Below are 20,947 nucleotides of genomic sequence, written 5' to 3' on the forward strand. Positions count from 1 at the left end.
ACTCACCATGTAGCTCAGGCTGGCCTTAAAGTTGCTGCAATCCTCCTGCTTCAGCCTCCTGAGTACTGGCCGAATACTTTAAACTCTTTCTAGATTACTATTAATACCTAATACAATGTAAGTGGCATATCAATAGTTGTTATAATTATTGTGTAGGGAAGAATGACAAAAAAATCTAAATTTATAACAAACAGTTTAATTTTCAAATATTGGTTGGTTGAAGCCAGAGATATGGAAAGCTGACTATAAACAGCTCTGTACGTGCTGTACCTTGTGTGGCAGAGGGATGGGGCACCTGGCTCCTGGGGACTCCCAGTGGGGATTCCTGGTGACCACTTGTTAGTAAAAGGAATCAGAACTTCTGCATTGATGCCTGTAATCCCAGCACTCCAGAGGGCAGGAGGATTGCCGGGAGTTTGAGGCTGGCCTGGGCTACATAGTGAATTAAAGGCCAGCCTGCAGTACATCGGGAGACCCTGTCACAAACCAACCAACCAACCAATATAAAGCAGCTCCAAATTACCCATGTGAGTCAGCAGCATAATACACTAATGGGAATAATATGAAACAGTATTCAAATGGTTAATTATTAATAAGTATTCAGATGATTAATAAGCCACTGTCTGGAATGAGACATCTCATTCTTTTTTTAAAAACGTTTTAATTTTTATTTTATTTTATTTATTTATTTTGGTTTTTTTGAGACAGAGTCTTGCTATGCAGTTCAGGTTGGCCTTGAGCTCACTTTGTAGCCCAGGCTGGCCTCGAACTCACAACGATCCTCCTGCCTCAGCCTCCCGGGTGCTGGGATTATAGGTATGCGCCACCACACCTGGTTTAAATTTTATTTTATTTGTTTTGGTACTGGGAATCAAACTCAGGACCTTGTGCTTGCCAAGCAGGCACTTATGCCATTGAGCTATACCCCCAGCCCTAAATTTTATTTTAAAGATAAAAGAACCAAAGCTGGGCGTGGTGGCGCACGCCTGTAATCCCAGCACTCGGGAGGCTGAGGAAGGAGGATCATTGCAAGTTTGAGACCAGCCTGGGCTACAAAGTGAGCTCAAGGCTGGCCTGAACTGTATAGCGAGACCCTGTCTCAAAAAAAAAAAAAAAAAAAAAGAACCAAGCTGTATTAACAAACACACAGACATAAATAGAACTACATAAAAACAATAAAAGCAATACAGAATCTCAGACGAGGTGATAGGAAATTAACAATGGTTGTATTACATATTGTTATCTTCAAACTGGTTACTCAGAAAAACAAAACATGAATGCAAGATTGATCAAACAAACATTAACTGTTTGTTTCACTAAAGCAATAGAAGTTAGTAGTACAATCACCTTAGCCATCTTGTGTGGGACAACTCATTCTGTCAGGAACTAAAGAACAAAACATTTGGTTTAGTTTTGTCCTTTTTTTCATTTTCTTTTTTTGTGTGTGGTTCTGGAGGTTGAACATGCTAGGCAAAAGCACACATTCTACATCTCACCAGCCCCTTTTTTTATTTAGAGGAAAAAAAAACCTTTAAAGCTGTATGCTGTTTAGAATAAGCAGAGGATAGCTGGGTGCAGTGGTGCACACCTGTAATCCCAGCACTCCAGAGGCTGAGGCAGGAGGATTACCACTTGAGGCCAGCTTGGGTTACATAGTAAGTTCAAGGCCAGCCTGAGCCACGTAGAAAGACCCTGTCTCCAGACTCTCCTCCCCCGAAAAAGGAAACAGGCATAGGAAATAACTACTTTCAAATGTGTGAGACCTTGCAGGGTGTGGGAGCATGCCTGTAATTGCAGGACTCAGGAGGCTGAGGCAGGAGGATTGCTGTGAGTTCCTGGCCAGCTTAAATTACATAGGGAGTTGAAGGTCAGCCTGAACTGCACAGCAAAACAAACTCAAACTAAAAAAAAAAGGGGGGCTGCTGCTTTTTGATTCTGCTGCCAGAAATTGGAGTCTGCGTTTTCTTGTGGTACTGGAGGTTGAACCCAGAGTCCCTGTGCTGACTCACATCACCAGCCCTTTCTATTTTTTTTTCCAACAGGGCCTCACTCAGTTGCCCAGGTTAACTTGCCACCCTTCTGCCTCAGCCTCCTGCGAAGCTGGGATTATAGGCTGTGCCTGATGCTCAGCTCAGCTCAGATGTTAAGAGGCACCACCCTGCCAGGGAAACTTCTGGAGGCTGCAGGCGAGGCAGATGCCTTTCACTCACGTCTTGCTGAGTTTCTGTGATGTGGAAAAAGCCAGGGGGCACAGATGGTACCAGTTGCAGCCCCCAGTTCGCAGGTAGCCTATGGGGAATTTCTGGGCTCCCAGGTGCCGCCACTGCACTGCCTGCTGTGCCGGGAGCAACCACGGTGGCTCGCACGTGCCGGCCACACGCCAGGCCAGGTGTGCGTTCCAGCCGGGCTCTAGCAGCCGTGCGCGCACAGCAGAGCAAGGGCAGCCTGGGCAAGGGGCCGCCTACTGTCACACTCCTCTCACATAAGGAGGGGCAGGCGCTCCGCAGGAAGCCAGTGGCCCGCTGGGGGCAGGCGCTCTGCCTGGGGCAGACATTCTGGACAAGAGCCCTGTGTCTCCAGGGCGTCCTTCTATTATTTCCTGTCACTCAGCCCAGGCAGTCTGCAGTCTCTCCCTCACTCTTCACTTATTAACTTTGTCAGTGCTTTAAAAAAAACCCAAAACTTCGGGCCCCATTTTTCAAACGCAGGCTGACAGCATCACCAACCCCAGGACTGTGACAATGATGATAGATCTATTTCAGTGTTCTGCACATGGAGGCCATGGAGGGATATGAGAGATGGCCAAGTCACGCCACGTTACAGAGCAGATGCGGAGGCGGCTGGCACTCAGTTCCCACAGTGTTCCCAGCTCTCCTGGGGCAGCGTACCAAGTTTGCTTTATTCATTGTTTCGTTTTGTTTTGTATTTTGAGACAGGGCCTTGCTATGCAGTGTACACTGGCCTTGAACTCACTACTCAACCAAGGCTGGCCTCAAACTCGAGGCACTCCTCCTGCCTCGGCCTCCTCAGTGCTGGGATTACAGGAGTGCACCACCACCCCTGGCTCCCCTGCTTTTTTTTTTTTTTTTTTTTTGAGAAAGGGTCATGCTATGTAGTTCAGGCTAGCTTTGAACTCACTATGTAGCCCAGACTGGCTTTGAACTTTCTGTGATCCTCATGCCTCAGCCTCCTGAATGCTGGGATTACAGGCCTGCGCCACCAGGCCTGGCTCCCTTGTTGATTTTTATGACAGACTACTGAACAGAAAAAAGTTTTGGAAGTCTCAAAATAATCTTTCTGAGAATACAGTCACCTGGAACAAACTCTACCAAGTCAGATACAACTTCTTCCCTCCAAGCCCACTTTTCCAACTAAACCAGGGGTCCAGAGTAAAGACACGCTGTTCGCCTTTAGAACTAATGCACCCCATGATGGGTAGAGGCCTCTCTCCCTTCTGACTTGCATCAGCAGCTCGGGGTGGTGTCTGGGGCTCTGCCCTGGACACACCATGAAGCAGGCCTGCGCAGAGTTGGCCCCGGGTGAATACACTCCCTCACTAGGACCTAGTCCACGGGACAGTGACGAGGAAAGGTTTATTTGGCTCGGACAGGTTCCAACCCATGATCAAATGGAACAAAACTGCTCACCTCATGGGTTAGGAAGCAAAGTGAGAGAAAAAGGAATAAGAGCCGCACAATCTTCACTCCATCTCTTCAATCAGTGGTGGCCAATCTATGGTATGTGTGCCGCAGCGGGCTGGCATATGATCCAACTTGCCCCAGCAGCCGGCCATCGGATATTTAGGTTTCACTGCAGGGTCTGGAGTTGCAGTTTGGGCCCTTGGTCCCTAAAAGGCTCGCCACCACTGATCTAAAGGTGACAGAAGCACCTCCAACAGCTCCACCCCAAGGACCAAGCCTTCAACACACAGTCTCTGGGGACAGTTACCAACCAAACTACGGCACCCGGGCAGGGTTTGGAGACTGGTGTTTAGATGCCACGGTGTCTGCCCAGGGGCACATTTCATTCTCAGTTGTTTCTAAGTGTGAGCTCCTGCTAGAATGGGTCACTGAACTCGTCCCCGCCTTGAGCAGGGAGGGGAGCCAGGCGAAACGGCTCCCATGTGAAGTCACAGCTCAGCACAGCACTTACGAATTTACTCTTCTACTGAGCATTTCCAGTGGTTTTTATTTTATTTTCTTTTTTGTCTTTTTGAGACAGGGTCTCACTATGCAGTTCAAGCTGGCCTTGAGCTCGCTTTGTAGCCCAGGATGGCCTTGTACTCACAATGATCCTCCTGCCTCAGCCTCCCGACTGCTGGGATTACAGGCATGTGTGCCACCATACCTGGCTTGTCCTCCCCCCCATTTTTTTATTATACACTCAATTCTAGTGAATACTGGATTTGTTTCTAGTCTCTTTCTGGTCCATCCGTCCATTCCCCGTCCCGCACTGCAGGACTGCACACCTATCTTCTCATCTTCTCCAAGGCTGCTTTTTGGGGGGTACAGAGCTGGCAAGGACCCGAAGGACAGCAGTGTCCCAGTCAGTCAGTCTTCGTCCGAGTCACTGGGGCCCATGTACTGGCAGACGGCGTCATAGTGAAGTTCCACCAACTGATTCTCTCTCTGCAGCTGCACCAAAGCTCGGCTCCGGGCTCTGTCTTGGCTCAGCAGATGGCCCACCTGGAGCAAGGGTGCGAGAGTCAGCCAGGCCAGCCCAGACCTTGGGACACTGCATGAGTGATCCCCAGGCCTCCATTTCCAGAAGCGAGACTCACCCTTCCAGCCTGTGGCCCCAGCACCACCATCACGCGATTGCCCTCAACCTTGGGAACCAGGGTCTCCAGCATGTCTTCCCGCAGGCCTGCGGGAAGGGGGAGGAGTGAGGCCTGCGGCCAAGCAGCCCCCTCAGAGCCCGTGGCAAGCGCCTCTGCTGTATTTCCTAGCGCTGTATCACACTGGTGACAGATGGAGTCTGCAGACTTCCCAGGCGCAGAGGCCTTGGACACAGTTCATAGAAGGAACAGCAATACAGAGAGCGCAGCTATGGTGGGGGCGAGGGGAGTGTTTGCTGCGGCCTGCCCTGCCCTGGGAGCTCCTTATGTGCTCAGCAAGGGGCCAGTAACTGCGGGGAGAAGTTACATCCATGCCAGTCTGACGGGCGTGGTCACGTGCATGGAAATGCCTGACCTTTTGCGAGGGTGTGAGCCTTGCAGAGAACCTCAACCTGCCCAACCTCCCGGCCTTGCCCGGGCCAGGCTCCCAGCCTCGGACGCTCTTCTCCATCAGCTGGCAGCACGGCTCATGCTCACCTTCCAGGACTCGGCCTCCATCGGTCCGGCACACGCACGTATCTGGGCTCGGGACATCTTCAATCGTCATCTGGAGGTCAGAGGAGGGGCACGTGAGACATCAGAGAACCAGGGCCCAGTGCCCGGGCGAGGCAGGCACCCGAGGCTGAGGTCCGCACCTTGGTGTTGTAATACCGGCCGCCCTTGTGGAGCTTGTCCACGAAGCGCACACGCAGGTCCCTGTGCAGCCAGTGCTGGCTCCTGCTGGCTTTTTTACTCTTGGCCAAAAGCCCATTCTGTCTGCGGAAAGGCATCAACCCACGCTTAGCACTGCAGCATGCGCGTGTTCTGGCCATCCTGCCTTTGCCTGTGCGGTGAGATCCACTCAGGTCTGTTCCTACCCCTTGCCCTGGGAGCCTCCCTATGCCCCTGCCTTCTTGCCCTCCTACACGCCCAGGGTCCTACCGGGCCAGAGGGTGCTTCCGCTTCTTCTCCAAGTCCCCCTGCCGGCCTCGGAGGTCTTCACTCTGGAGGGCCTCCCATGACAAGGACGTTCCATTGTGCTGCTCCGAGGAAGTCCTGCTTGCCTGGCCTGCTCCGTCGTGCAGGCAGAGCAGGGGAAGAGCCCCAGTGTCTCGCTGCCCCTGCTTGCCAAGGCTGTAGCCTGGCCCAGCCCATCTCCCACCTGCCAATGCACCGCTTCTCATCTTTTCACCTTTGCCAGGGCTACGAGACACCTCTCCCCTTACTCTCCATTGCTCTGGGCCCCGTCTGGACACTTTCCCCAGCCACCTAGCCTCCTGTGCAGGACAAAGCCTGGAGAGCTCCGCGCCCACCCGCCCAACGTCCTTCCTACTGCCACGCCTTCGCTGAGCTCCGCTGCACTCACCCCTCGGGCCTTACTCCCTTGAAAAAGGCAGGCTACCACCTCAGAGACAGGTACCCTCTGAGGGCATCACCTGTTCTCCACAGCCAAGTCTTCCTCTTAGAGAGAGGCTAAAGACCAAGGGTATATGTAGGTCAGCCTGTCTTCAATCAAGCTGAAGAAGCTGGGCCGCGGGTGCTTGGCGGCAGAGCGCCCCCTGGCGTGTGCAAGGCCCTGCCTGTCACCCTCAGCACTGCCAGCCAGCCAGAAACCTGAGAAAGGACTCATGGCCTTTCTTCTCCCATGGCCCTTCTTACCTCCTGACCTCTGGCCGCAATCACACTTGCCAGCAGCCCCTCGCCCCTGCCCCTGCCCCTGCCCCTGCCGACGGAAAACCCATCTGAGACAGCCCCCCCACGCTTCTCCAAGCTACATAAGGGGCTCACTCACCAGGATGCAAGGCGTTCTTGTCAAACTCCTGCTGGGACACAGGTCGCAGACAGTACTCGCTAACAGTCACCATGCGACTGCCCACTGCTAGACGAACCATGGCTCGCACGTTGTCAGGATCAAGGCCCTCCACCTAAGCGGGGAAGGGGACATCAGGCAGGGGTTGAGAGGGCTCCACCTCATTTCTAGGACCAAGATGTTCACCCCTTACCTCCAACAGGGTTGACTCCTGTGCATCTCTCCAATCAGACTGTGACCCCTCATGGCTTAGACTAGGCCTGGTTCCTGTCTCCTCTAATAAACTGTGACCTCTAAAAAGTGGGGCCTGGTCTAGTTCCCGTGTCTCCCACACTAGACTATGGGGCTCAGAACCCTTTGCGCATGCACACATGTATTTATTTTGCTTTTTGAGACAGGATCTCACTATATTGTTCAGGCTGGCCTTAAACTTGTGGCACTCCTCCTGCCTCAGCTTACGGAACGCCTTTGAGCATTTAATCCGCAGGTACCTGGTAGCATATGGTATGCTCCCCCTTTTGGTTGGGAACTGGGACTCAGACAGACCCAGGCAGTAGTCTTCGGTTACCTAGTGAGGCAGTGGGCCAGGCAGGTCTGAGAGGCAAGGACTTGCAGCCTTTCCAACCCAATTCTTCCTCTCTCTGGTCCTCAAATCAATCTTCCCATTGTCTATTTGGGGCTCTGGGGATATCTTTTTTGCAGTGCTAGGGAGGGAACCAGAGTTGCATGCATGCTACACAAGAGCTCTACCCCTAAGCTATATCCCCAGCTCTCCAGGGACATCTTGTTTTAGTGTATGTGCTGCCGAAGCGAGCACTCCAGGGACATCTTGGTTCCTTACCTTCCCGTAGAGGCCTCGATGAGGGCCAGAAAGGACCATCACAGCTCCTCCAGGCACCAGCCCTTGCGGCTGGTCTTCCTTACCCTTCCCTTGTTCTCCATCTGGCGTTGGGGGGCAGTAGGAGCCACTGGAGGCCAAGGCTTGGGCCTCGGTCAGGTTGGCACCAAGCCCTAGTCCCTTGGGCCTCAGCGAGTTCACACGGGGCTTCACCACTCTGCAGAGAGGAACACAGGCTTGCAGGGAGCACACAGTCTCCAGTGTCTCATCCTTCCCCATGCTCCAAACCCACCCATCAGTATTCTCAAGGAGGCCCCTTCCAATCTCACACCAGGATTTTTTTTTTTGCAGTCCTGGGGATGGAACCTAGGGCCTTGCACATGGTAGGCAAGTGCTCTACCATTGAGCTACACGTCCAGCACCCAGAGTGCCAGTCTCATTTGGTTCAACCTAGTAACAAGCTGCATATACCATCTAGCCACAGTATCTACAGTGGGGTCGGAATGAGTTCTCTATAACCGAATAGTACGTTAATATGTCTACAGGAAAAATCATATGAATGTAGAAGAAAAATATTATACACCTTTTTTTTTTGGAGACAAGGTCTCACTATGTAGTTCAGGCTGCCCTTAAACTTGTGGTGGTGGTCATCCTGCCTCAGCCTTGCAAGTGCTGGGATTACAGACACACACCACCATGCCCAGCAAGATTAATATATATATATATATACACACACATTTTTGTACTAGGAATCAAACTCAGGACCTCGCGCTTGCCAGGCAGGCATTGTGCCACTGAGCTATATCCCTGGCCAAGATTATAGAATTCTTAACGCCAACTTTAGTTATATGTGGCTGCCAAATGATTTATGGAAAAAAAAAGTTTTGTTTTCAGACTCTCTGGAGTTTGCAATTGCAATTGGGATTATAAATCTGTGTGACAGCTGGGCATGTTTGCACACTTGTAATCCCAGCACTGGGGAGGCTGAGGCAGGAGGATCACAAGTTCGAGCCCAGCCTGGGCTACACAGTGAGTGCAAGGCCAGCCTGAACTACAAGGTGAGACCCTGGCCCAACACAAACAAAGTCTGTGTGAAAATAATAAATATTTAGTTTATGTTTACTGTGTACGCTTCATGAATATAATTTTATTTAACTCTTGCAACAGACCTGTTAAGTCAGCACTTCCTTTTACCTTTTTTTTCCTGGACATAGCATCTCCCTATGCAGTGCAGGCTGGCCTTGAACTCACGGGATCCTCCTGCCTCAGCCTCCCTAGTGCTGTGATTACAGGCATGTGCCACCATGCCCAGCAAAGTCAGCAATGTTACCCCATTTTTCAGATATGGAAATTGATATCCAGTGAGGCAAACTTTACATAAATGGGATCCATGAAAGGAAACAGGAGTCTGCAACCATAGTAGAAGAGACTACCCAACTGGTTAGGGTGATAATGCACACACCCCCAACCCCAGCCCTTTGCCGGCATAGTTCTTGATTGGTGGTGACCACAGGGGTCTTAGTCACAGCCCATCTGTCTACCCAGTACCCTTGCCCCCAGAACTTACTGATTGAAAGTGCGGCCAATGCCCTCACCAGGTTTCCAGCCCATGCCCCGCAACATGGCCAGCCCGTAGGCCTCCACAGGGACAGCTTCGTAATCAGCCTCCTCCGGCACCTACAGGGTTCAGGCAGACGAAGGAGGGTCAGGCCTTGCTGACTCCTGGCTCTCTATCAGAAGTACATCCGCTATCACCCAGGGGGTGACCCTCTATCCTTCTGGCCCTCGGCTCAAGGGCAAGCTCTGATTTCCTCTCACCATGCCTGATTTTACTCCACCTTGAGTCCTTCAGCAAATAGTTATAGAGCACTTGTTCTGTGGAAGTACGGTTCTAGGGGCTGAGGATAAAGCAGTGAACAAAAGACAAAACCTTTGCCTGTTTGAGGCTAAGTTCAAATTAAGACACAAATAAAATCAAATTCTGAAAACGTGATACAACAGGTGGTGATAAATGTAGTGGCGCATGCCTGTAATCCCAGCACTCAGGAGGCTGAGGCAGGAGGATTGCTCAGAGTTCAAGGCCAATCTGGGCTACATAGGGAGTTCAAGGCCAGCCTGGGCAACTCAGCAAGACCTCATCACAAAAAGGGGGTGTGGGGGTTGCTGGGAATGTACCTCAATGTGAAGGCCCTGTGTTCAATCCTGAGTACCATTTAAAAAAGAGAAGAAAAATAAAGCTAGGCATGGTGGTGTACACCTACAGTACCAGCTACTGGGGAGGCTGAGGCAGGAGGATCACATAAGCCCTGGAGGTGGAGGCCAACCTGGGCTACACAGTGAGCTCAAGGCCAGTCTGAGCTACAGAGCAAGACCCTGTCTCAAACAAACAAAACAAAAAACACTACCGAACACCAAAAAATAAAAATAGAAAAATAAAAAATAAGTAAAATTGGCCCAAGCAACTCAGTATATAAAAGCCCTGGGTTCAAGCCTCAGTACAAAAAAAAGAAAAAGAGACAGAGACAGAGAGAGACAGAGAGAGAGAGAGAAAGACAGAAAGAGAGAGAGAGAGAGATGAAGCCCTGAAGGGACACTGCAAAATATTTATGAAAAGGTGAAAAGTTGAGTCAGTTGGTTTGAAAGACAGACTTTGGTCACCTGCCTGGACACACCTCTCATCTCTCGTGCTGTCACCTCCCAGGACCATCCCTTCAGTCACTTATGATCTCACCAGACACACGCGGGGACCTGCTGTCCTGTGCGGGGACCTGCTGTCCTGGTGCCGCGGCCTGGCTCTCGCTGGCAGTCGCGCTCACTGCGCTCCTCCCTCTCACTGACCTCCGTCTGCTCCGACCACTCTCACCTCAGCTGCGCCCTTTCTAGCCAGGACTGCCGGTCCCCTGGCTTCCACCCTTGCTTCCTCGTCCGCTCTGCTCATGCAGCCCAGAGATCCCCTTAAATCCTAAGTCACAGCGCTTCCCTGCTCAGGGCCAGCCCGGCTCTCAGCTCATGAAAGAGTAAAGGCCAGAGTGCTCACCGTGGCCCGCAGCCCCTCTGCCTTCACGTACTGGCTCGCCCGCCCACTCACTCCTCTCACTCCAGCCACTGTGCTCTCCTCCGTGCTCCTCAAGCACTCCAGGCCCCAAACACGAGTCAATAAAAAGAAAGGAAGGAAGGGAAAGAAAAGGAGGAAGGAAAGGAAAGACAAAGCACCAAAAACCACTCCAGGCAGCGTGGACCCTTATGTGCTCTGCACTTCCTTGTTCCCTTTGCTTTTCAACTCATTCAGATTGTCTGGGGATTCCAGCACTTTCTCCACATGCTGGGTATCTAGTGATTGACGCTTCGGCACAGGAGGGCAGGGGAGAGGGCCCGCGGCCTCCCAGACGCAGCCTTGCCCCACAGGCTGGTACAGGAGGGAGGCAAGGGGGCAGCTCACCGTCTCGGCCCGCGGCGCGCTGCCCGCCCCCTCCTCGTCGGGGGCGCAGCCCTTCTGGATCACGGGGATAGCGAGCGTGGGGTCAGCACCCGGGCTCGCTCTCTCCTCCAGAGACTTCTTGGATTCTGAGGAAGAGCAGGAGGGAGCCATGAGGTCCCACGCGGCGCTTTCACATCTCTCCCCGTCTGCCTCCCCGGGGCGGGGCAAAGCCGGGGTCACGTACCCTCAATGAGCTCCTTCACCGCCTGGGACAGCACCCCGTCCCCCAAAGCCTCTGTGGGCTGCACAGGCATCTGGGCCCAGGGCTGCCTTCGAAAGCCATTCCTGATCAACGGGATGACCAGTTCCTTAGGGGCTTCCAGGGGCTTCGCACTGATGGGGACACAGAAGCACGAAGTTGGGGAGGAAGGGGAGCAGGGGTCACGGGCTCCGAGCCGCACTCACGAGTCCGCTGCGCTGCCTGGGCTTCCCGTTCCGCCTCTGACGGTGCGTTCTTCACCTTCTTTCCCGCACACCCCCCCCCTTCCAGCCAGCGTCTCCCAGCAAGCGTTCCCGGAGCCTCGCGCACACCGGCTCCGGTCCCCACGTCCCGCCGCCGCGGAGCCCAGGCCTCCCGGGGCTGCGTCTGTCCCGGAGGTGGCCCCGCGGGCGCCGGCCCCCGTCTCCCTCCACCTGAACGCGACACTGCGGCCCGCGCCCCGCCGCAGAGACGCCGCATCGCTTCACATGAAACCCGAGGGATCCCGTCATTCCCTCCTTGTCTCGGAAGGCGAATGCCTCCGTGTCCTGAACTCTTACATCCTCTCTCCCCAATCCCCACAGCTACCGGGCCCACTTTCCCCGCTCCACCTACAAACGCCCGCCTTCTGGCCTCCATAAGCCTGCCCAAGCTGTTGCAGGCTCTCCAGGTCACCGTCAACAACACAACCCGACTCCACCCTCCCGCCGGGGCCCGGCACGCTGAACTCCAACGCGCGGAAGACCTGACGCTTCACCTCAGCAGCTCCCTTCCTTCCACGGTCTTCAAGAAATCCTTCTCCTCTGGGGCCGACCCCGGGCCGTCTCCCGTGGCCGCCAGCAGCCTCCGGGCAGAGGTGCGAGCGAAGCCGAATGAAACTGGGGCTGCAAAAGGGGCAGCGGGCTCCAAAACCTCCTCCTCGCCGTCCGCCATCTCGCCTCCGGTCCCAGGCTGGCGCGCTGCCTGCTGGGAAGTTTAGTTTGCACGCTGGTCGCTAGGAGGCAGCGGAGGAGCGGAAGGACTACTTTGCCCATAAGACACTGCTGAATAGTCATATGGAGAGCGACAAGGGACCGTGGGAACAGGGGTCCTCCTTTTAAATACGTAGATCCGTCGCACCACGCATTCTGGGAAATATGGTGCTCTCTCTCTCTCTCTGTTTCTCTCTCTCTCTCTTTCTCTTGGCAGTTCAGGTGGGCCTTGAACTCACTATGTAACCGAAAGTGGCCTCCAACTCGCGGCGATCCTCCTGCCTCAGCCTCCCCAATGCTAAGATTACAGGCGTGCACCACCATGTCCAGCGACATACGTCTTTTTGTGGTACAGTACTGGGGATCCTCCTGTAGCCTCCTGAGTAGCAGGGATTACAGATGTGCACTACCACCTCCGGCTGGGAAATGTAGTTCCTCAGGTACTTAGTCTAGGTGGAAGGTCTATTCATTCTTCCCAGGTACTTATTCCTTTGTGTTCTTGTCAATATTTATTGAGCACCTACTCTGTACAATGGCAGAAGGATCTCTGCAAGTTCAAGGCCAGCTTGGGCGACATAGTGACTTATGTGATGGAGACCACTATGAAGTAGCTCTGAGCAGGATGTAATATTAACCGATTGGCTCTTCATGTTTACGTGTGAGTTTGCCTGAGGCCTAGGCCCTTGTCCAGAAATGGGCTGCTGACTCATAGTAAGTGAACCTCTATGAGTCACTGGTCCCCACTGAGGCCTGTATTGGCCTGTGAAGTTGGGTCGCCTCAAAGAACAAGACAAGGCCACAGCTGAGGACTTTTGGCTCCAACCCCAGTTACTTACAGGAGACCTTAGCTGCAGGCACATCACTCCTACAGTGAAGGCCTTCCTGAAGATAACATAGTTTTCCTAAATTAGCATAATATATTACCTGGAGAAGTCTTTAAAGGGCTTCCTAAGTCCTGCCCAGATTCCTGCATTTTCTTCAGTATCCCCCTCCTTTGTTTGAAAACCAAATAAATATACCCCGCCCAGGTAAGTTCTTTGGCTTAACCCAGAGAATCTCCAATTCCGTAATAGGGTTGGACCCTTCTAGAGCCCTAAAATCATTTCAGTTGTCTCATTTATTTAAGCCTTCCCTGTCCACTTGTTTGGGAGACTGTGGTCCTGATCAGCCCACAGTAACTAAGGGCTATTAATGCGATATTCGAGGCCAGCCTGAACTGCATAGTGAGACGTCTGAAAATCAATCAATCAATCAGCAATGGAGTACTACTCTGCTATTAAGAAAGATTAAAAAAAAATTTTTTAAGACAGGGTCTTCCTATGTAGTTCAGGCTGGCCTTGAAGTCACTATGTAGCCCAGGCTGGCCTTGAACACACAGTGACCCTCCTGCTTCAGCCTCCTGAGTGCTGCATTGCAGGCACCACCACTTTTTTAGGAAAATGGATGTACCTTGAGACCATAATTTTAAGTGAAATAAATCAGACACACAAGCTTAACTATTGCATGGTTTCTCTTCTATGAGAAACCAACATATAAATAAATAAAGACCAAAAGTAAAAGATAGACATTAGGGAACAGGGAGACAGATCTTTTGCAAATGGAAGAGGACCAAGAGATGGAGGGAGGGGGAACAGGAGGGAGGGGGAGGGGAAGTTAAGGAATTAAGGTGTGTTATGTACATGTACCAACGCCCTAAGGTGAATGTGCAGGAGAGATACTTAAACAGTCAAGAGTAAGAATACCATAATTCTGCTACAGACTCATCCCAAGGAAAATTGTGCAATGATTTTTATAAAGATTCATCATTGTATTATTTATCGTGCCAAAAGCTTGAATACTTTTTTTTGTATTTTTTTTTTTTTAATTTTTGTCTTTTTGAGACAGGGTCTCGCTATGCAGTTCAGGCTGGCCTTGAGCTCACTTTGTAGCCCAGGCTGGGCTCGAACTCGCAACGATCCTCCTGCCTCAGCCTCCCGAGTGCTGGGATTACACCCGTGCCACTACACCCAGCTTGAATACTTGTTTTGAGACAGGGTCTCGCTGTGCAGTTCAGGCTGGCCTCGAACTTATGACCAGTCCTCCTGCTTCAGCCTCCCAAGTGCTGGGATCACAGGTATGTGCCATCATGCCCAGCTTGAATACTTCTTAAATGATTAACAGAAGGGGATGGGATAAATTAATTTTAACTGCACACACCTTGGATGGAAGGAATATGCTAGAGCCTTTAAATGTGAAGCTTAAGCAAGATTAAATCAAATGGGGACATAGTCACAATGTTCTGGAAAGTAGAATAGTTGGTCTTTGGAACAGACAGCTCACTATTTGATCAATCTCAGGGTCTTGTTTCCTGTGGTTGGAGATGGGTCCTGGAATCTTAATTGTGAAGCCACTGTGATTTTCAATATATAATGACAAAATTTTAAAGTTTTTATTTAGAAATAACTTTAGACTTAAGCATTGTAGAAATAGTATGCATTATTTCTATATATACCCTTTTTGCTGTTACAGGGGATCAAAGCCTGCCCTGACCTACATCCCCAGTGCTTTTTAAATTTTGAGGCAGGGCTTCACTAAATTTCCCAGGCTGGGCTCAAACTTTTGATCCTCTTACTTCAGCCTCTCCGAGTCCTTGGATTACAAGTGTGTGTCACTGTGTCTGGCTCCCTTAAAAATTTTATATAACAATGGAATAAGTATCAAGCCGAGGAAATGAACATTGGTACAATATTGTTAACTAAAGTATAGACCATTTTCCCTTCCAGGATTCAATATCGGCTCTGCAATGTAATTATAGGTCTACTTTGTCTTCTACAGTCTGTGACAGTTATTCGGTCTTTCTCTGGCTTTCATGACCTTTAACACTTTTGGAAAGTTCAGTTCTGTTATTTTGAATAATATCCCTCAAGGGCCAGCTCAGCGGCACAAGCACCTGCCTGGCAAGCGCAAGGTCCTGAGTTTGATTCCCAATACCAAAAAAAAATACTCTACATGAATAATACCCTCAATCTTGGGTGTCCATTGATCTGTGTGTGTGTGTTTCGTTTGTTTCGTTTTTTTGAGAAAGTATTTTGCTGTGTAGTTCAGACCTGTCCTTGAACTCACAACGTAGCCCACACTGGTCTCGAATTTGCAGTGATCCTCCTGCCTCAGCCTCCTGAGTGTTGGGATTACAGGTTTGTGCCAGCAGACCTGGCTTTTTTTTTTCCTTTTGAGACAGGGTCTTACTAGGTATTCCAGGCTGGTTTTGAACTGACTATGTAGTGCAGGCTGCCCTTGAACTCATGATAATCTTCCTCCTTCAGCCTCCTGAGTACTGGGATTACAGGCATGAACCACCACACCTGGCTGGTTTCTCTTAATTAGAATGAGGTTTTGAGCTTTTAGCATGAATGTCACAGAGATGACCTAACCACATTAAGTGTTCATAATTGTGATATGTCTTAAACTTTCATATATATATTTATTATTATTATTATTATTATTATTATTTTGTGCTCAGGATTGAACCCAGAGCTTAGGCATGCTAGAAATGTACTCTACCACTAAGTTACACTAGCAGCACTGCTTTTGACTTAGCTTTTATTTTTCCTTAAGAGACAAGGTCCAGTTGGGTGTGGTGTGCACCTCTAATCCCAGCACTTTGGGAGGCTGAGGTAGAAGGATGGAGAGATTGAGACCTGCACAATTAGAGCTTTAGTGAGATCATCTCCAATGATAAAGGGCTTGAGATATGGCTCAGTGATGGAGACCACTGTGAAGCAGCCCTGAGCAGGACTTAAATTTATCAATTGCCTTTTCATGTTCACTTGTGAATCTGTCCAAGGCCTAGGCTCCTTGTCTGGAGAAGGGCAGTGAACTCATACTAAGTGAACTTCTGGGGGCTGGGGATTTAGCTCAGCAGCAAAGCGCCTGCCTGGCAAGCGCAAGTTCGTGAGTTCAGTTCCTGGTACCGGAGAAAAACCACAAAACCAAAAAAAAAAAAAGTGAACTTCTGTGAGTCACTAATCCCTACTAGAACCTGTAATGGGAGATGAAGCTGGAAAACCTCAAAGGATAAAACAAGGTCACAGCCAAGGACACCTGGATCTGATCTCAATTAGATAAAGACTATAACCTCAGGCATCTCACTCCTGGGTGAATTAATTTAATCCTTATTAAGGATTAGCTTAACACTTTACTTGGAGAAGTCCTTGAGTAATTCTGCCCTTTTTGAGTACTCCCCTCCCTTCTTCTGATAACCAAATACGGGCCACCCAGAGAAGGTCTTGATCTTAGCCCTGAGAGAATCTCAAATACTGTGAGAGGGCTTTGATCCTCCTGGAGCCCTGAAATCATTCCATTTGCCTCTTTATTTAGCATTTGCCATACACTTGTTCGGGAGGACCTGATCAGCCCAAAATAACTAAGGGATATTATTAACCCAATAGCTCAGGATGAAGGGACTGTGTTCAGTCCTAGTACAGTACTGTAAGATGAATGAATGAATGATAGAACGAACAGTGGGCATGGGAGAGACATGGGTTCCGCTGTGTTGCCTTAGCTGGGCTCAAGGATCCTCCTGCAGCAGCTGCTCCAGTAGCAGCATGGGGATTAGGTGTGAGCAGTTTTCAATCCATTTTCCAGATGAGGAAGCTGTGGCTCAGGGAGGCTGACTTGGTGAAGGGCTCAAATAATAACTACTAGAGAGCATGTCTAGAGTTATAATGGAGAAAATGGACATTTTCATACCGAATGATAGGGGCACAGAGTGATTCAACTTTTATTAGGGGCAGTATAATCATATGTGTACCTTTCCTGATGCAAGGATTCTACTCCTAACAATGGCTCTAAGGGAAAGAATGGACATTTTAGATTTTTTCTAGTGCTGGGCATGGAAGCCAAGGCCTTACACAAACAAGGCAAGTGTTCTACTATTGAGCTACAGTCCCAGCCATTATGCAGGATAGTTGTTCAAGAATATTTAGTCTAGCTGGGCATGATGGTGCACACCTGTAATCCCAGCACTTGGGAGGCTGAGGCAGGAGGTTGAGGCAGGAGGATCATTGTGAGTTCGAGACCAGCCTGGTCTACAAAGTGAGGCTAGCTCAAGACTAGCCTGAACTGCATAGTGAGACCCTGTCTCAAAAAGACAAAAAAACAAGAATACTTAGTCTAGAGTAGAAAAAAATAATTGTAAAACAGAGAAAAGAAAAAACAAACGTAGCTTAGGGTATTTCTATTTTATTTATTTATTCATTATTTATTTATTTGTGTTCTTTTTTCTTTTAGTACTGGGAATCAAACTCAGGACCTTGCTTGCCAAGCAAGGCTCCATGCCACTGAGCTATGTCCTCGGCCCCTTATTTGTGTTTTTTTGAGACAGGATCTCACTTTGTAAACCTTTTTTTTTTTTTTTTTTTTTTTTTTTGAGACTTTTTTTTTTTTTTTTTTTGGTACTGGGAATCAAACTCATGACCTCGCGCTTGCCAGGCAGGCACTGTGCCACTGAGCTATATCCCCAGCCCCCTGGATCTCACTTTGTAGTGCAGGCTGGCTTTGAACTCAAAGTGATCCTCCTGCCTCAGCCTCCTGAGTGCTAGGATTACACGAGTGAATCACCATGCCTGGTGGGTTTTTTCACTTTACAAAAATATTGGCTTGAGCATCGTGTTGTATACCTGCAATCCCAGCTACTCAGGAGGCTGCAGGAGGATCACAGTGTGAGGCCAGTCTGGGTGATGTAGGTCCTGACTCAAAGTCAAAGGGGCTGAAGGTATAGCTCAGTGGCAGAGCATTTGCCTGGTATTGTGAGGCCCTAGGTTCGATCTCCAGTACTGAAAAAAATCAGGGTGTTCATCAACTATTTCTTGGTATGGTGTGTTGTGGCTCTTACTCCTGGTGAAGTCAAACATTTGTAAGTAAATGTATTGGCCAGTAGTGCTGGGGATTAAAACCAGGGCCTCATACTCTATTACTGAGTTATACCCTCACCCCTTGTAAATAAATTTCTTCCATTCTTAAAAAAATAATGGAGGGAGCTAGGCATGGTGGTGCATGCCTATAATCCCAGCACCCAGGAAGCTGAGGCAGGAGGATCACTGTGAGTTTGAGGCCAGCCTGGGCTATATGTAGTAAGTTCAAGGCCAGCCTGCACTACTTAAGACCCTGTCTCGGGCCAGGGATGTAGCTCAGCACCATAAGGTGCCTGCCTGGCAAGCACAAGGTCCTGAGTTAGAGTCCCGGTACCAAAAAAAAAAAAAAACCCTTGTCTCAAAAAACAACAAAAAAAGGCTGTGGATATAGCTCAGGATGCAGCACCTACCTGGCAAGCACAAAGTCCTGAGTTTGATTGCCGGTATCTCCCAAAAAAAATATTAGAAGGTTTGGGGGTGTAGCTCAGTGGTGGAGTGCTTGCCTAATGTGGGCAATGGCCTGGGTTCAATCTCAGAACTACAGTAAATAAATAAATAAATAAATAAATAAAGGCACTAGATAGAAAATAAAAAAAATAACCATTGCTTCTTGGCCTTTTAGCTAAAATCAAGTGAAAAAAAAAACAAAACAAAACAAAACAACAGTCTCAGGAGGCTAAGGCAGGAGGATCGTTGTGAGTTCAAGACCAGTCTGGGCTACAAAGTGAGCTCAAGCCAGCCTAAACTGCCTAGCAAGACCCTGTCTCAACAAGACAAAAAAAACCCCGAAAAACAAAAAACAGAATGGGGCACAATAATTCCAAGTTATACATGACATAAGGGATTTTTATTGAGAATACATAAAGAATACTCATAAGCCAGGTGTGGTGTAGTTGTAATCCCATCACTCTGGGAGGCTGAGGCAGGAGAATCGAAAGTTTTACACAGTGTGGGCAGTTTATTGACTTATGGACACACTGTCACAAAATAAAAAAAAATTAGAAAGGGCTGGGGAATGTATGGCAAATGAAGGCCCTGGGTTCAATCCACATATCCTTCACATGCACAAATACAATCCAGTGATAACAACATAAATGTAAATAAAACAATGTGAAACATTGCCATAGAAACTGAAAATATATTTTTCCAGAGGAAATATACAAATGACTTTTTTTTTTGTCTTTTTGAGACAGGGTCTTGCTATGCAGTGCAGGCTGGCCTTGAGCTCACTATGTACCCCAGGCTGGCCTCGAATTTGCAAGGATCCTCCTGCCTCAGCCTCCAGAGTGCTGGGATTACAGGTGTATACCACCACGCATGGCCCCTACAAATGGCTTTTAAGCACCATGAAATGATTATGCAAGGTCCTGAGTTCGATTCCCAGTACCAAAAAAAAAGAAGAAAAAAGACCAATGAAATGACTAAAATCTGTAATAATCTCCTATTTTCCTCCCTTTCTTCTTCCCTCCCTCCTTTTCTCCTCCCTCCCTCCCTCCCTTCCTTCCTTCTCTCCATCTCCCTTTCCTATGCTGCATATGGAACCTGGGTCCTTGCACAAACTAGGCAATTGTTCTAGCAACAAGTTAATCCCCACAGTCCCTCCTTTAATTATTTTTCTCCTTCCTTTAAAAAAATTTTTTGAGACAGGGTATCACTGTGTAGCCCAGACTGGCTTCGAGCTGTCGGCAATCCTCCTGCTTCAGCCTCCTGAGTGCTGGGATCACAGGTATGTTGCCACCTCACCCAGCTTCCCCCCTTTAATTTTTAAAAGCCGCTTTGAAGCACTGCATCCAATGATACTGGATAATTTCCCCATCTCAAAATCCTTAATCATGGGGAACAGTGGGGAGGGCAAGGTGATAAAAAGAGAATTAAAATGTGCTTTGTACATGTCTCAGCTGCCCACAAGGAGTGTGGTCATTACTACAAACACGCACTTATAAAAACAGGAGATACAAAAAAAAAACAACAACCAGGAGATACAATAAGAAAAAAAATCCTAATTACATCTGCAATGTGCCTTTGGCCATTTAAGGTAACATGTTCACAATTTCTGTGAATTCAGCAGTGGACATCTTTGGGGATTCATTATTCTGTTCATCAGAACGTGTTTACTACTAGGTGTAGTGGCACACACCTGTAATCTCATTACTTTGGAGGCTGAGGCAGGAGGATCCTTGCAAATTGGAGGCTAGCTGGGCTACATAGTGAGTTTGAGTCCAGCCTGGACCAGCCTGGACTATACAGTGAGACCCTGTCTAAAAAAAATTTCAAATCTAACATGATAACATATAACTTCATATCTGCTAGCATGTCTATATTCAGAAAGGTAGACAAGCTAAGCATGGTAGTGTATGTCTATAATCCCAGCATACTACATTACAAGTTTCAGCCCAGCCTGGGCAATTTTGTGAGCAAAGCTGGGGGATGTTGTCAATACAGAGTTTCTGGGTTCAATCGCTAGTAACACATGCGTGCACGCGCACACACACACAAAGCTAAATTAACATTGGGATAATCACACAATCCTGTGAAAATGCTAAAACAACTGTATTCTTTCTTTTCTCCTATCCTTATCTCCTTGCATGCATCTTTATTTATTTGTAGTACTGGGGATTGAATGCAGGGCCTTCACATGGAGCTACATCCACAGTTCTTTTTGATTTTTTGTTTTTTTTGAGATGGGATCTCACTATGTAGTCCAGGCTGGCCTTGAACTCGCTGTGTAGCCCAGGCTAGCCTCAAAGTCTCAGTAATCCTCCTGCCTTAGCCTCCCAAGGACTGGGATTACAGGTGTGTGCCACCACCCTTGGCCTATTTTGTAAAATTTAAAAATTTTTAGTAGTACGTATTTCTGGTAACAGTGGTTACATTGATTGTGGGGAGTTGGTAACATGTATATAACACATCTGAATTCTTTTTACTTGCCCTTCCTTCTCCTCCC

At 49.0% G+C, this 20,947-nt stretch overlaps 1 protein-coding gene across 2 annotated transcripts; it reads right to left on the reverse strand.

Annotated features, from left to right (window-relative positions):
- Positions 1-4,295: 4,295 nt before the first annotated feature.
- Gpkow (G patch domain and KOW motifs) lies at positions 4,296-12,114 on the reverse strand. Of its 2 annotated transcripts, none has more exons than XM_013508145.1 (11): positions 11,899-12,114; positions 11,127-11,275; positions 10,904-11,028; positions 9,032-9,141; positions 7,468-7,681; positions 6,609-6,741; positions 5,759-5,885; positions 5,473-5,593; positions 5,315-5,384; positions 4,781-4,866; positions 4,296-4,685 (listed from the first exon to the last, which is right to left on the reverse strand). In XM_013508145.1, exons 1-11 carry the CDS (start codon positions 12,072-12,074, stop codon positions 4,551-4,553), a joined length of 1,446 nt encoding a protein of 481 aa, XP_013363599.1. In that variant the 5' UTR covers positions 12,075-12,114; the 3' UTR covers positions 4,296-4,550. The 2 variants fall into 2 exon arrangements, with proteins under 2 accessions (XP_013363599.1, XP_013363600.1); XM_013508146.1 differs by lacking the exon at positions 11,899-12,114 and adding an exon at positions 11,757-11,826.
- Between the last annotated feature and the right edge of the window lie 8,833 nt (positions 12,115-20,947).

The sequence above is a fragment of the Chinchilla lanigera genome, unplaced genomic scaffold, assembly GCF_000276665.1.
Source record: "Chinchilla lanigera isolate Chin_1 unplaced genomic scaffold, ChiLan1.0 scaffold00142, whole genome shotgun sequence".
Taxonomy (NCBI): Eukaryota; Metazoa; Chordata; class Mammalia; order Rodentia; family Chinchillidae; genus Chinchilla; species Chinchilla lanigera.